The following is a 16,690-nucleotide window of genomic DNA, read 5'->3' as shown; positions in this document are numbered from 1 at the left end:
CTGAATAGACTGGTAGAGGAATAGCGATGGAAATTGACCAGCTCAAACATTTTAGTTGAAAGTGAACATCTGGCATACTTGCTCAATTGAAGCTTCAGCCTTCATCGATTGCCCATCAGGCTAAGGCCTATGACACGGGTGGAATTAAAATAAAACCACAGTCATGGGTCTTGAATACAAGTCTCCCAATCCATAGGCAACCCTGCTGCTAACACCTCTCATGACGTGTACACGCCTCTCCATAGGCCTTCCCACTTGTGACACCAGTGTAGCGAACAGCGACAGTGCAATGCACCATAAGGATTTCAAACTTGGGCTTTCCAACCTTTGGGCAACTTGCTACCCACTGCTCCAGTTAGGGAGATCATAATGAGCCTATTGTATAGGTATTTAGGGGTCATCGAGCCCCACAGTGGAGGTGTCATAATACCCATAAAACCTAGCGGACAAACAGGGAAATGGTTCCTAATAGTTTTTCCACCATTCATTTTTCCAATAGGTAATTTTACAAACAATTAAAATAAGGGCTGCGTTTCGTGGATCCTTACCCTGGCGTGATGTTTTGATAACCATGTAAATCTCTCTCGGACAAGGTGAGTTTTATCAATATATTCTGTTCTATTTACTCTCTGATTCTAAAATGCTAATTAGCGTCAAACCAGACATCATGCAAAACTACAAATCCCTGCAAGCTCCTGCACGTCATCTCCAGCTGACACTTTTGCTAACAGGCATTGTGTCCATTTAAAACGTACACAAGACAGTTCGCAGAATTGTAAATTTAAAGAAATGTAGCCAATTTATTCATTACTACATTTAGCTAACATTAGATAGTTAATCCAGAGATTCTTACCTTTGAGGCGATTTGGCAGTCTTGTCCAGATTATCATGGCATTTGTAGTTCTTTATGATAGCCATATTAGCTGCATTTCATTTATGGGGGGGAAATATAGGCAAATATATTGATATATAATATACCTTGTCCTAGAGATATTTACATGGTTATCAAAACGTCAAGCCAAGGTTTTTATTTTATTTATTTTTATTTAACCTTTATTTAACTAGGCAAGTCAGTTAAGAACAAATTCTTATTTTTTGCCTACCAAAAGGCAAAAGACCTCCTGCAGGGACATGGGTTCGGTTTAAAAAAAAAATATATATATTTATAAATTTAGGACAAAACACACATCACGACAAGAGAGACAACACTACATAAAGAGAGACCTAAGACAACAACATAGCAAGGCAGCAACACATGACAACACAGCCTGATAGCAACACAACATGACAACAACATGGTAGCAACACAACATAGTAGCAGCACAAAACATGGTACAAATGTTTTTGGGCACAGACAACAGCACAAAGGCAAGAAGGTAGAGACAACAATACATCATGCAAAGCAGCCACAACTGTCAGTAAGCGTGTCCATGATTGAGTCTTTGAATGAAGAGATTGCGATAAAACTGTTCAGCGAACTGAAAAGAGAACCGACCCAGGGATGTGTGTGCTTTGGGGACCTTTAACAGAATGTGACTGGCAGAACGGGTGTTGTACTGTATGTGGAGGATGAGGGCTGCAGTAGATATCTCAGATAGGGGGAGTGAGGCCTAAAAGGGTTTCATAAATGAGCATCAACGAGTGGGTCTTGCGACAGGTATACAGAGTTGACCAGTTTACAGAGGAGTATAGAGTGCAGTGATGTGTCCTATAAGGAGCATTGGTGGCAAATCTGATGGCTGAATGGTAAAGAACATCTAGCCACTCGAGAGGACCCTTAGCGGCCGATCTATAAATTATGTCTCCGTAATCTAGCATGGGTAGGATGGTCATCTGAATCAGGGTTAGTTTGGCAGCTGGGGTGAAAGAGGAGCGATTACGATAGAGGAAAGTCTAGATTTAACTTTAGCCTGCAGCTTTGATATGTGCTGAGAGAATGACAGTGTACCTTCTAGCCATACTCCAAAGTACTTGTATGAGGTGACTACCTCAAGCTCTAAACCCTCAGAGGTAGTAATCACACCTGTGGGGAGAGGGGCATTCTTCTTACCAAACCACATGACTCTTGTTTTGGAGGTGTTCAGAGCAAGGTAAAGGGTAGAGAAAGCTTGTTGGACACTAAGAAAGCTTTGTTGTAGAGCATTTAACACAACATCCAGAGAGGGGCCAGCTGAGTATAAGACTATCATCTGCATATAAATGGATAAGAGAGCTTCCTACAGCCTGAGCTATGTTGTTGATGTAAATTAAAAGAGTGTGGGGCCTAGGATCGAGCCTTGGGGTACTCCCTTGGTGACAGGCAGTGGCTGAGACAGCAGATTTTCTGACTTTAAACACTACACTCTTTGAGAGAGGTAGTTAGCAAACCAGGCCAAAGAACCCTCAGAGACACCAATGCTCCTTAGCCGGCCCACAAGAATGGAATGCTCAACCGTATCAAAAGCTTTGGCATATCAATAAAAATAGCAGCACAACATTGCTTAGAATCAAGGGCAATGGTGACATCATTGAGGACCTTTAAGGTTGCAGTGACACGTCCATAACCTGAGCAGAAACCAGATTGCATACCAGAGAGAATACTATAGACATCAAGAAATGTCAGTTGATTATAGATAAGTTTTACGTGTAAGCTAAGGTAAGCCTACACGAAACACAGGCCTTAAAATCCTCTATGGGAAAAATGAATGGTGGAAAATTGATTGGACCCATTTACCTGTTTGACCGCTAGGTTTTATGGGTATTATGAGTCAAACTACAATATTGTCTGAAATAATATACAGAGGTCCACAAATCAGGAAGGGTGTTGTTACATTACTACAGCAACATGCTATAGACACTCACCCTGTCTATGAATTTCTCAATTTAACTGACAACAATAAAGTTTCGGAAAAAATGGATTATGCAGTACAAAAACTTGAAGACACTCCAGAGAACTCTGAAGTGCAGGACATGTCCTTTTTTATTCTTCCGCCCCTTATGCTAAAGCGCCAGTGAGTTCATTGTGCGGAGTGATCTGACGCAGACTACACCCATGCGCTGCCTGATTACATTGGCTTTCTTTACTGCCCGAGCCAAGACGTGTGTGAACGTCAAAGTGGGGGTACAATTAGAGACACTAAATTGATCCGTAAGCAGCGTAAAATCGGCTGTAACTGTCTTATCCCATAAACTACACTTCGGAGTTCATAGGGAGCTGTATATTTCAACATGTCTTGGCAAAGCTACGTGGATAACCTGATGGCGGATGGCAGCTGTCAGGATTCCGCCATTGTTGGGTATACGGACGCCAAATACGTTTGGGCAGCACATGCCGGTGGTACTTTTAACAACATAACGGTAAGAAATGAAATGGAAACCAATAACAAATGTAAATCAGAATGAATGCTGGCAGGGATGAATGCTGGCAGGGATGATAACCTTGCCGAGCCTAGTTTAGCTAACGAGTTCGTTTGCTAGCTAGCTCCACCGTCCATTCCGTTTGGCCAGCAAGCTAGTAACGTTAGCATGTTAGCTTGCTATTGCTAACGTCATATGTACAATGCGACTTGGCCAATAATATTAGGCTAAAACTGTTATGGATTTATCCTGGCTGCTAACAATGTTAGCTAGCTAGGTAACGTTAGCTAACTGTCCAGAATTAGCCTACCTAGTTGGCATGCTAGACAACCTTTTTATTTTTTATAAATATCACCTTTTTATTTAACTAGGCAAGTCAGTTAATGACGGCCTACACCGGCCAAACACCCAGACGACACTGGGCCAATTGTGCGCCGCCGTATAGGACTCCCAATCACGGCCGGTTGTGATACAGCCTGGATTCGAACCAGTGTCGCTGTAGTGACGCCTTAGACCGCTGCGCCACTCGGGAGCCCGTTAAGGTTAGATCCAATGAATGAGTGTCGTGGTCTAAAGTTAACGTCAGATACCATAGTTAAGTTAGCCAACTAGCTAATGTGGCTAGCTAGCTACCTACCTACACTTGCCAACCGTCACTAGCTAACGGCCTGCCTAATCTGTTTATTCTATACGGGTGTGCTAGCTAGTTATTACGGCTTGTTACCCAATGTTTCCATTTGGAGAACCTAGACAATTGATACATTTCGACATTTTATGTTATAGCTAGTTAACTAAGTAAATGTGCAAGGTAGTAGTTTATATTAACTAGTTGCAGAAAGAGTGCTTAAGCGTTTTGCGCAAGTCAGGACCTAACTTGCCTTGTTGCTTCCCAAGATGGCGGCTCTCCCATGCCATCCACAATGGGTGAGCTTACTAACTATACTGATCAAAAATGTAAACTGAACAATTTCTAAGATTTTACTGAGTTACAGTTCATATAAGGACATCAGTTAATTGAAATAAATCCATTAGTCCATAATCTATAATCGATTTCACAAGACTGGGAATACAGATATGTGTATGTTGGTCACACACCTTAAAAAAAAAAGGCAAGGGTGTGGCAACAAAAAAAAAGGCAAGTCAGAATTTGGTGTGGCCACCATTTGCCTCATGCAGCGCAACACATCTCCTTTGTAAAGAGTTGATCAGGCTGTTGATTGTAGCCGGTGGAATGTTTACCCGCTCCTCTTCAATGGCTGTGCAAAGTTGCTGGATATGGCGGAAACTGGAACATGTTGTCGTACACAGTGATCAAGAGCATCCCAAACATTCTCAACGTCTGAGTATGCAGACCATTGGTAAATTGGGAAATTTCAGCTTCCAGGAATTTTGTACAGATCCTCGTGACGTGGGCCCATGCATTATCATGCTGAACATGAGGTGGATGAATAGGCCTCAGGATCTGGTCTCATTCAATTCTTGGGGAACAGCTCTGGTGGACATTCCTGCAGTCAGCATGCCAATTGCACACTCCCTCAATCTGTGGAATTCTGTTGTGAAAAAACGGCACATTTTAGTGGCCTTATTGTCCCAGCACAACGTGCTGCTGTTTAATCCGCTTCTTGATATCCCTCCTCAGGTGGATGGATTATCGTGGAAAATCTTCACTAACAGGGATGTGAACAATTTGTGATATTTTTGTGCTTATGGAAAATGTCCGTTTTTTTTTTATTTCAGCTCATGAAACATGGGACCAACACTTTACATGTTGCGTTTTGTTTTTGTACAGTGTAGCTAGTTAGATTATTTTGTAGACAAGTGTCGCTAGCCAACTCCACTAATGCATTTTGAATTTAGACTAAGTGCTGTACTACTTATTCATTATTCCCAGAGTGTATTTAAAAAAAAAAAAAGAGTTCAGGGTAGTCGCACCCACCAAAAAAACTAACAAGCTTCGGCAAAAATTGAGGTTGAAACGTGTCAGCTTTCAAAAATGTATAAAATATCACCTATGTGTTACGAAAAACTTTAGTTGCCGTCTTTTTGGTAGATACATCCCTCTTGCCATACCATACCCTTTTTACAAAATGACTTAAATCCAGATGTGCTCCCCATTCCAGATGCTTTTAGTAGTGCTGCCATTTCTAAATGTTACATGTCCACTTTTTAATCTGCATTAACTGTGTTTCAGCCTCAAGAAATTGATGTCCTCATTGGAAAGGACAGGACTAGCTTCTTCACCAACGGCATGACCTTGGGTTCGAAGAAGTGCTCGGTCATCAGAGACAGCCTCCATATTGAAGGGGACTGGACAATGGACATCAGGACAAAGAGTCAAGGAGGAGAGCCAACATACAATGTTACTGTAGGCAAAGCCGGAAAAGGTAAAGGGTGACTACTTTTAGTGGTAAAAACATTTCAGTGATTGCAACGTTATAGCCCCAGATCCATCCTACGAGTTTGCGTTTAGACAGGCAGCCGAATTCTCATCTTTGTCCCACTATTTGGTCTTTTGACCAATCGCATCTTTTCAGATCAGAGCTGATCTAATTGGTCAAAAGACCAATTAATGAAAAAGATCAGAATAGGGCTGCCTTTCTATCACAGCCTAACATACTCAAGTGTTGCCTTATAGTCAATGCAAGCGTCTTGTGGATTGGTGGTGATGATTCGTTCTAGTGCTCTGTTCTCATTAGTACATCATGCAGCTTTTTTACTATGAAACAGAATACAGCACAACATATATCGGTGTTCTGAGCATGTCAAATGCAAAGGGAAATATCCACATGTTCAATTTGATTTATCAATATAGTCAATGGTACAATTTAAGCTAGGACATTGCTGTGACTTTGGGATAGAAATCGAAGAGAACTTGGGCCTCCCGAGTGGTGCAGTGGTCTAAGGCACTGCATCTTAGTACTAGCTGTACCACTAGAGGTTCTGGTTTTGAGTCCAGGCTCTGTCGCAGCCGGCCGTGACCGGGAGACCCATGGGGCGGCGCACAATTGGCCCAGCATCGTCCAGATTAGGGGAGGGTTTGGCCGGCAGGGATGTCCTTGTCCTATCGCGCACTAGCGACTCCTGTGGCGGGCCGGGGGCGCTGTGCACGCTGACAAGGTCGCCAGGTGTACGGTGTTTCCTCTGACACGTTGGTGCGTGTGGCTTCCGGGTTAAGCGGGCATTGTGTAAAGAATCAGTGCGGCTTCGTTGGGTTGTGTTTTGGACGGCTCACGACCTTCGCCTCTCCCGAGTCCATACAGGAGTTGCAGCGATGAGACAAGACTGTAACTACCAATTGGATACCAGGAAATTGGGGAGAAAAAGGGTTTAAAAAAAATAAAATCGAATTGAACTTGTTGAATTTCATCACCGGTCGGCAAGATGTCCATTGAGGCAAAGTACGTAGGTGTTACTTATGAAGATCCATGCTTTGTATTAGAGAAATGAAGCCTAATTCACAAGCGGTCTCATTCAAGTTAGTGTATTGAAATGGCAGAAGTAAAGAAACAAGAAGTCAAGGTTTGCCTACTCTTAAGTCCATCTTCCTTTGTGGTCCTTACTGACGCCTGTCATTTGAGTCTAATCAACAACTTTGAGGGTCTTTACCCTTTTTCGGCTTCTTCTTGCCTCTTAACTATTAGGTGGTTGTCAACCTCACTAACATTTTAGATGCATGCTGTTATGGTAGTCTGTTTAACATTATTTCTAGCCCTCTATCGTCTCCCTGGACAGTAGCCTACAATGTCTCTACATTTTGGCGCAGGCAAAACGGGTCTGTAGCCTACATTTTGATTAACTAGCAGTCCATGGACTTCCAATTTCAAGGCAATGTCAAATTTTTAATATGCTGCTTGCATTTGTTATTCTGCCTCAAATGTTTTTGGGCAAGACACCGCCAAGTATTATGAAGAGAAATGGTAGATGGCTGTCCAATCTCCCTGTGCCACTTTACCCCTACCATCACTAATACAGGGCTCTACGCTGACATATTTTTACAGTGAGCACGTGTGCCTATTTTGAAAATGTAGGACCACACAAAGAACTTTAGGAGTACAATGAAAAAGGAGGTAATAAAGCTAGAATTCTTCATTTTTCTTGGCACACTGGTGCTCCTAAATTAAAATTCCAGGTTGCACAGCAAAATATGTAGGCGCATATGCAATTAAAATGGTCGGCACTGTAGAGCCCTGTAATAACCCCAAGTTAGATTCCAGTGTAGAAGGGGCTTTAAAAACATACCACACACATCCCCCACCCATTTACCTTATGTTGGCCACATTCAACTCTTTTGACATTCTAGTCATTTAGCAGATGCTCTTATCCAGAGCGACTTACAGTAGTGAGTGCATACTTTTTTGTGCTGGTCCCCCCCCCCCCCCCCCATGGGAATCGAACCCAAAACCCTGGCATTGCAAGCGGCATGCGCTACCAACTGAACCACACAGGACCCCCACTCCTCAGAGGGAAGGTCCTATATGCATGTAGTGAGTGAAGTGCTCTGTAGAGTGGTTATGACACTGCAAAAGGTGGCCTAATAAACCAGAGATACGTGCAGGTACCTGAGCATCACACTCCTAAAGGGTAGATGGCTTGTTTTTTAAATGTTTGCTGTACTTTTTAGAGGTCATCTGGCTTATTACATTATTTATCTGTTTGAAACATTTATCCGAAACATTTGTGCGTTGAACTTCTTTGCAGGTAGTCAGGTGACTTGTGAAGGATGGGCTCTACTTGGTTTAATGTAAAGCTTCAGTTTATAGAAAGATAATAAATTCTCAAGCCGTGTTGAAGTTACGGTCAGGTCTGTATACAATTCTGTACATTGTCCATATGCTTGAATCCAGGCAATGACATTGATGATTGATAGCGTAGCAATATGAGAAGTGTTAACCTCGTAAAAATATATTCTACAACAGTAGTTAGCTGTGTTGTCAGTGGTCAAGACACCTACAAAGGTTTTTGGGGTATTTCCTCCATGCATGCTCTACCCTGCAACTAGGGCTGGAAATTGCCAGGGACCTCACCGATACATATCTTGCGATTGTCACAATTCTGTATGTATTGCGACTTTATATTGTAATTGCGGTTTGACGTTCCAAACATATTGCTCACCATATGTCTGTTGCAGAGGGACAAGAGACATGAGAAGTTTTGATCAGTCAGGTTAATTTAATAAAAGTGCTGAAAACAAATTGGCTCCCTATTTCAGTAAATGGAGAACAAAACTATGATGGGAAAAAAAAATTCTTGGTGCAGGTACAGCCAATTAGTGCTAAAGTAATATTGTGAAGTTGTCAAAACGATACGATCAAAAAATATCCAGATTATGGAACTATCGAAAAAGAAAAAAAAAAATTACCCTCATCACTACCTGTAACTTTAACTTCTGTTATGCCAACTGTACAGTGTTTCCCCTAGGATTTTTTTCAGCAGTGGTGGTAGTTCCCATTAACTTCCATTCATTGAGCCAACAACTATCCATTTTTAAGTGTGTGTCGGCAGAAATGTATCTTTTTTTATATATATATCGAATATCTTTTTTTTGTTGCAGCGGTAGCAAAAATTCAGCAGTGGGCCACCTCTGCTAAATGAATATAGGGGAAACACTTCCATAGGCTCACTAACCTTCTTTTCCTCACTTGACTGTCTTTCCCTTTGACCGCTCTAAACTTTCCCCTTTCCTTTCTTCTCTTTCAGTCTTGGTTCTTGTAATGGGCAAAGAAGGGGTCCATGGAGGTGGATTGAATAAGAAGGCATACTCAATGGCAAAATACTTGAGGGATTCAGGGTTCTAGTGTCACCAAGCTTGCTTAGTTAAAATTGAGGGACAAAAAGAAGAGAAAATAAAATATTGCTGTTAAGATTTCTCCTGCAAGCAGTCAAATGTCGTGGAAACTTTAATAGCAATGGAGAGTAATGGTGGCGGTAAGGTCCTATGTCACCTTTATCCCCACTTTTAGCGGGGAAAAATACTTTCTTGTCAATTTGTCATTTTTCCTTTTGTTTCCTTGTGTGCTCCAGCATTGGTTTTAGTCATGGGAAAAGAAGGGGTCCATGGCGGACAGCTCAACAAGAAAGCATTTACTATGGCTGAGTACCTGAGGAAGTCTGGATCTTAAGGCAGCCTGTCTACCCACCTAGCAGTTCCCTCTGGCTCCCCCTCATTGTGTTGACAGTACTTCCAGGATTAGTTAGCAGATGCATTTCTCTCCCAGTTCCATTTTTATGTACACCCATTTTATTTTATTTTCATGTTAATTCATGTTTTTTTTTTTCTCCTTTCTTAGAGTATTAACACTACAGTATGTACTCAACTCTATTTCTGACACTACAATAACAAATTGTTGAAGTTTATATTTACCAAAACACATGTGCAAAGAAATGAATAATGTAATAAAGTGTATACCAAATTTGGACTCGGCTTGTAAAAACAAATACTTAGTAATTGGAAAATGAGGAATCACACTGTGAATGGCTGTGTCATTCAATGGTGCAGATAGTTTTGGATGGGACAATGCCTTATGAGCATACTGAAGAGAGAACCGGCTGCTATTGTTTTCTTTTTCTCCGGGTGTCTTCCATGTCAGGATTTGAAAGTTGCATGCATATCTTTTAGCATGGTTGGGGTTAATTCCATTTTATTTCCAGACAATTCAGAAAGTTAACCCAATTCCACATTTTCCTAATTGAAGAGAATTGGAATTTCAGTGTAATTCCTGAATTGAAATGGAATTGACCCTAACCCTGTCTATAACCATACAGAGCTGAACTCTCCTTGCCCTTCCCAAAACTTGTATATTCCCGCAAAATGTTATTTTCATTCAGCCCTCAATTTCTTGCTTTGTCATTGGATACGACATAAATCCAGAATAATCCTCTATACATACACCTTAAAACCCATGAGTCAGACCACTTTTCCTTTTGCATTGTCTTCCATCAAATGCTTTTGCTGTTGTAACTTGAATGTGGTCTTACACGTCATTGTGGTGTTGGAATATTGTAATGGCAGATTAAATCAGTATTGCTGAGGTTTTTTTGTTGATAGAAATTCCTCCCATGAACTCTCACTACATCTTGAAGTCTCCATGGACATTCCATCTGCCAGCTCCTGTATTTCACGCTGCCGATTTTATTGTGCAGCGTATCGTCCCGACTCCCTACATAACCATGTTTTGTCAAGTTGGCAAGTTATATTTTCCATAGGACCAATTGTTGTCACAGTTAGGGGACTTTTCAGAATTGCTTCAAATCATTGTGAAGGATGATTGTTGTTGTCCTCTGTTTGACTGTAATCATTAGACTATACTTCAGATGACTGTAAAACACACTGCTTCTTATGATGACTTTAAAACACGAATTGATTTGCTGATAATTTGTTGTTAACAGATAATTGCACTTCTCATTTGACACCTGTGGTAACCAGAGTATTCTCACTGAATGCATTTGACTGTAAATCCAAGCTCTGCTGGGCAACAAACTCTTTGAATTTATTGCCTAGTGCTCTACTTATCATCATGTGTATCAGCAACTGTCATAGCACGGTACTTAACAGTAAATAAAAAAAAAAATATGAAAAAATAGTGATAGTGTGTACACTAAATTTAAGAAAAATGGTGTTGGTTGGAATAAGAACACTAAGTTGTCTTGTGAAAACTTTCTAAGAAAAACTGTGTATCCTGTGCCATAACACAGATCTGGTCTGTTGCTACTTTGAGTTAGATTATTCTTTTTTTAAACTGCTGGCCCAGCAAGGACTAACTTTAATGGCATTTTCCTTTGGGATATTTTGGCATCAACCGATACACTCCAGGCTTTGTGGACTATGTACAGACCAAAAAATACATTTTCCCCCTTATGCATTTGGATTCAAAATTATGAAATGTGCATTTTCAACATTTGGGAAAATGCTATAAATTGATAAATCACCTTTTGTTTACAGACGGATCAAATAAAAGCTATTCCAACCAGAACTGTAACCCTGTGTGTTCTTGGTTTATTAACTGATTTCAATTCTGTAGTTGAGTTATTTGATTAAACTGATCTTTACGGTAAAAATGCTGCAGCATTAGAGTAGGAGATGTGGGAAAACGTGCAAGACACCCTACAATATATGCCATATTTACACAGGCAGCCCAATTCTCATCTTTCTCCTCTAATTGGTATTTACCAATAATTGGGGAAAAGATCAGAATTAGGCTGCCTGTGTAAACGCAGCCATAGTTGGCGTTCTCCTGCTCAGACGTTGCATCCATCAACCAATGGTTGTGTTCCTTGTCATCAGCTGCGGTCGAGCACCACATTGAAGATGGTTGCGTTCCTTGTCATCAGCTGCGGTCGAGCACCACATTGCTGGAACATAATGTGAGCGTTCCTCTGCCCAGGTTTTGCTGACGCATTACCGATCTTACAATGCCTGGATAGGTATTCTACGTACAACTAATCACATACTTTTGTATATAGTGTATGTGGACAGCCTTTCAAATTAGTTTATTCAGCTATTTCAGCCACACCCTTTGCTGACAGGTGTATAAAATTGATCACACAGCCATGCAATCTCCATAAATCCAACATTGGCAGTAGAATGGCGTGAGTGATTTAACGTGGCACCGTCCAAGGGCGCCACCTTTCCAACAAGTAGATTCGTATAATTTCTGCTCTGCTAGAGCTGCCCCGCTCAACTGTTAGTGTTGTTATTATGAAGTGGAACGTCTAGTAGCAACAGCTGCGAAGTTGTAGGCCACACAAGCTCACAGAACGGGACCGTCCTCGGTTGCAACACTCACTACCGAGTTCCAAACTGCCTCTGGAAGCAACGTCAGCACAATAGTTGTTAGTCGGGAGCTTCTTGAAATGGGTTTCCGTGGCCGAGCTGCCGCACACAAGCGTAAGACCACCATGCGCAATGCCAAGCATCTGCTGGAGTGGTGTGAAGCTCACCGCCAGTGGACTCTGGCGCTGTGGAAATTAGCTCTGTTCCGGCCATTATTATGAGGCGTTCTTCCCTCAGCAGACTTCTGTGCACACTTGACCACGGTTTCCCAAACTAGGTGCTGCGTTTACATTGGCAGTCAAATTCTGATATTTTACCACTTATTGGTCGTTTTGGCCGATCAGATCTTTTGACAATAATTGGGCTGCCTGTGTAAACACAGCGTGAGAGGATTTTATCGTATAATGCTGCGGTCATTAAAAAAGTGGGTAGGTTGTATTTACCACATACGACTGGGAAGAATCCACTTGAACGCCCCTCCAACTTGTAATTACTAGCGGGAAACTCATCTTTCATCCCTGAGCGCTGACTTCTCCCACATGCTGATATCTAACGTCACCTACTAAGCAAATTACCTTGATAACAACATTTTCGGCAGTTAATTGTAACAACAAAATATATATAAAAAGCAACCTATTGACTATAATGGGGGATCCTGCTTTCTGAAAACATTGCCCGCAGTACCCCGGTTTGCCTTGAACTTGACGTCCTCAATGAGAGAGGCCAGTCGTTCTCCCCTGACCTAATGCCGCGTTCAAGACAACTGGGAACTTGGAAACAAACTAACTCCGACTGGGAAAAATCCTTTTGAACGGTCATCCAACTTGGAATTCGGAAAACTGTGGAATCACCCTAGAGAATTTTTCCCCACAGGATTCCCAGTTGTCTTGAAAGCACAATATACACCATATGGGCAATCTGGTGCCCGATGGCACAGTGGATAACGTGGCAGCAACCATTGGTTTATGCATGCAACGTTTGAGCAGGGGAACATGTCAATCTCAGTGCATATAGTGGGTGCGTTTTTCTGTCCAGACATTGCTGATGAATGCCAGAGGTATACTACAAAGCAGGATTATGGAGTTAGCCAGCTAACTTGTCTAAATATTCTGTTAACTTTTTATTTTGTAGAAATAAGCTTGGTCTAATTCATTTAACAAATGAAAAGACATTTTCTGTTTAGCTTTTTTTTACAGTGCCTTCAGAAAGTATTCAGACCCATTGACTTTTCACATTTTGTTACGTTACAGCCTTATTCTAAAATTGATGAAATAAAACACTTTCCTTATCAATCTGCACACAATACCCCATAATGACAGAGCAAAACAGGTTTTTAAAAATTGTGGCAAGTTTATTTAAAAAACAATAATAAAAAAAATACCTTGTTTACATAAGTATTCAGACCCTTTGCTATGAGACTCGAAATTGAGCTCAGGTGCATCCTGTTTCCATTGATCATCCTTGAGATGTTTCTACAACTTTATTGGAGTCCACCTGTGGTGAATTCAATGGATTGGACATGATTTGGAAAGGCACAAACCTGTCTATATAATGTCCAACAGTTGACAGTGAATGTCAAAGGAATTGTCTGTAGACCTCCGAGACAGGATTGTATCGAGGCACAGATCTGGGGAAGGGTACCAAAATATTTTCTGCAGCAATGAAGGTCCCGAAGAACACAGTGGCCTCCATCATTCTTAAATGGAAGAAGTTTGGAACAACCAAGCTTCACCTATAGAGGAAACCTGCCACCATCCCTATGGAGGAAAGATGAACGGAGCAAAGTACAGAGAGATCCTGTACTTAGTCTCTGCTAGGTAAAGCCCCGCCTTATCTCAGCTCACTGGTCACCATAGCAGCACCCACTCGTAGCATGCGCTCCAGCAGGAATATCTCACTGGTCACCCCTAAATCCAATTCCTCATTTGGTCACCTTTCCTTCCAGTTCTCTGCTGCCAATGACTGGAACAAACTGCAAAAATCTCTGAAGCTGGAGACTCATATCTCCCTCACTAGCTTTAAGCACCAGCTGTCAGAGCAGCTCACAGATTACTGCACCTGTAAATAGCCCATCTGTAAACAGCCCATCCAACTACCTCATCCCCATACTGTATTTATTTATTTATCTTGCTCCTTTGCACCCCAGTATCTCTACTTGCACATTCATCTTCTGCACATCTACCATTCCAGTGTTTAATTGCTATATTGTAATTACTTCGCCACCATGGCCTATTTATTGCCTTAACTTACCTCATTTGCACTCACTGTATATAGTCTTTTTGTTTTCTTTTGTTCTACTGTATTATTGACTGTATGTTTTGTTTATTCCATGTGTAACTCTGTGTTGTTGTATGTGTCGAATTGCTACGCTTTATCTTGGCCAGGTCGCAGTTGCAAATGACACCTTGTTCTCAACTAGCCTACCTGGTTAAATAAAGGTGAAATAAAATAGAAATCCTTAATGAAAACCTGCTCCAGAGAGCTTAGGACCTTAGACTGGGGCGAAGGTTCACCTTCCAACAGGACAACGACCCTAAGCACACAGCCAAGACAATGCAGGAGTGGCTTCTGGACAAGTCTCTGAATGTCCTTGAGTGGCCCAGCCAGAGCCCAGATTTGAATCCGATCGAACATCTCTGGAGAGACCTGAAAATAGCTGTGCATTCAACCTGACAGAGCTTGAGAGGATCTGCAGAGAAGAATGTTAGAAACTCCCCAAATACAGGTGTGCCAAGCTTGTAGCGTAATACCCACGAAGATTCGAGGGTGTAATTGCTGCCAAAGGTGCTTCAACAAAGTACTGAGTAAAGGGTCTGAATACTTACGTACATGTGATTTTACATTTTTCCTAAATTTGCACCAAAAAAACTACGTGCTTTGTCGTTATGGGGTATTGTGTGTAGATTGATGAGGGAAAAAAACAATTTAATCCATTTTAGAATAAGGCATTAATGTATCAAAATGTGGAAAAAGTCAAGGGGTCTGAATACTTTCTGAATGCACTGTAAGTTATAGCAATCTGGTGCCTGATGGAAAAGTCAATGATGTGGCCAACGTCTGAGCAGGGGAACTCGACCAGGGTCTAGGGGTCGATTTGGGGCCAATGTCTTCAAATGGTGACCATAAACAGATGGTGTGTAGAAACTTGGTGGTTTGGTGGGTAGAAACTTGGGGGGTAGAGTCTTAGTGGTAGGTGGGTAGAAACTTGGGGGTAGGGGGTGAGGTTGGTGGGTAGAGACTTGGTGGGTAGAGACTTGGTGGTAGGTGGGTTAGTGGGTAGACACTTAGTGGTAGGGGGTTTGGTGGGTAGAGAATTGGTGGGTTGGTGGGTAGAGACTTAGTGGTAGGGGGTTTGGTGGGTAGAGAATTGGTGGGTTGGTGGGTAGAGACTTAGTGGTAGGTGGGTAGAAACTTGGGGGTAGGGGGTGGGGTTGGTGGGTAGAGACTTGGTGGGTTGGTGGGTAGAGACTTAGTGGTAGGTGGGTAGAAACTTGGGGGTAGGGGGTGGGGTTGGTGGGTAGAGACTTGGTGGGTTGGTGGGTAGAGACTTAGTGGTAGGTGGGTTGCCTACTGTACTTTGCAGATCCTATGGAGTGTAGACCATTGAAGAGTCGACTAGATATGAGGGTGCAGGGTGGTTGTGTAACTTACCGGCCCTGTGAAGTGTGGACCAGTAGGGTTATGAGGGAGGAGGTTGCTGGACAGATGCAGTTCAGGGCCAACATGGCATACTTGAATTCCTCCTCACACACTACATGATCTGGGGAAACAGAGAGGAACAAGATTTGATGTCGTTTTAAAAAGAGTCTTACAGAGATGAGACTCCATAACCAGGTTTCCATCCAACCTTTTTATGCAAGTAAAGTACATGTCGGATAAAAAAATATCCGACATGATGGAAACAGCAAATTTGTCTGTAAACTTTTCCAATGGCGACAAAACAAAATACGCTAGACAAGGTGGGAACTTTTGGGTCGGTAAAATTCTATATGCAGGAAATGGCGGTGAAACCGCATCAATGCACAAATATTGATATAATAATCGCCATATTGAAGTAAACTTGGAATCACACGATATGTTGTGGAAAAATGTGCACTATGTCATCATGCACAGCTGGAAAGGTGTGTTTGTGAAACACAATTTTATTCTGATGGCATGGAACACAAAAGGGACAGCATCTATCTTTAACATGTTTAGGGCTGGTTGTGATAGTATTGAACTCATTTGAATGTGACACTGGCCATTTGATTTAACCTGGACTCGGGTAGATGTAACACAGTACATTTAAATATGGTACACTCCAATTAGTTTGATGTTATGTATGGTATGCATTAATTTGAAAAAGTCCACCCATTAGGATTCGAACAAGCAACCTTTGGGTTGCTAGACGTTCGTGTTATACTTCCACCCTGACCAATGTTTTCTTACGTTTTTGCATGAAGTAACCTTCTGTCGTATGTAGACATACCAAACATAACATGTCATTTGGAGTGTCTTGGATTTACGTTTACTACTTTACGTATAAACTATGAGACCAGGCTGTTTGATTAGAGACACCTGTGAATGGAAGATCTGAAGTCTGGT

The 16,690-nt window shown here is 41.8% G+C and overlaps 1 protein-coding gene across 2 annotated transcripts; it reads left to right on the top strand.

The window, feature by feature from the left end:
- Positions 1 to 3,016: 3,016 nt before the first annotated feature.
- Positions 3,017 to 11,306, top strand: pfn2a (profilin 2a). 2 transcript variants are annotated; one of them, XM_014189805.3, is made up of 3 exons: positions 3,017 to 3,336; positions 5,528 to 5,720; positions 9,034 to 11,306. In XM_014189805.3, the coding sequence occupies exons 1-3, from the start codon at positions 3,208 to 3,210 to the stop codon at positions 9,129 to 9,131; spliced, it is 420 nt and encodes a 139-aa protein (XP_014045280.1). In that variant the 5' UTR covers positions 3,017 to 3,207; the 3' UTR covers positions 9,132 to 11,306. The 2 variants fall into 2 exon arrangements, with proteins under 2 accessions (XP_014045280.1, XP_014045278.1); XM_014189803.3 differs by having other exon boundaries at positions 3,026 to 3,336; positions 9,358 to 11,306.
- Positions 11,307 to 16,690: the final 5,384 nt, after the last annotated feature.

This window comes from Salmo salar, chromosome 03 (assembly GCF_965601325.2).
Source record: "Salmo salar chromosome 03, fSalSal1, whole genome shotgun sequence".
Classification (NCBI taxonomy): Eukaryota; Metazoa; Chordata; class Actinopteri; order Salmoniformes; family Salmonidae; genus Salmo; species Salmo salar.
The sequence above is the reverse complement of the archived record's forward strand: the minus strand, read 5'-3'. Positions and strand labels throughout refer to the sequence as shown.

Bases quoted from the DNA above. Each gene is read 5' to 3' on its own strand.
- pfn2a (XM_014189805.3), top strand. From the start codon at position 3,208: ATGTCTTGGCAAAGCTACGTGGATAACCTGATGGCGGATGGCAGCTGT. The intron at 3,337-5,527 runs GTAAGAAATGAA...ACTGTGTTTCAG, and splicing joins GTACTTTTAACAACATAACG to CCTCAAGAAATTGATGTCCT. The intron at 5,721-9,033 runs GTAAAGGGTGAC...CTTCTCTTTCAG, and splicing joins TGTAGGCAAAGCCGGAAAAG to TCTTGGTTCTTGTAATGGGC.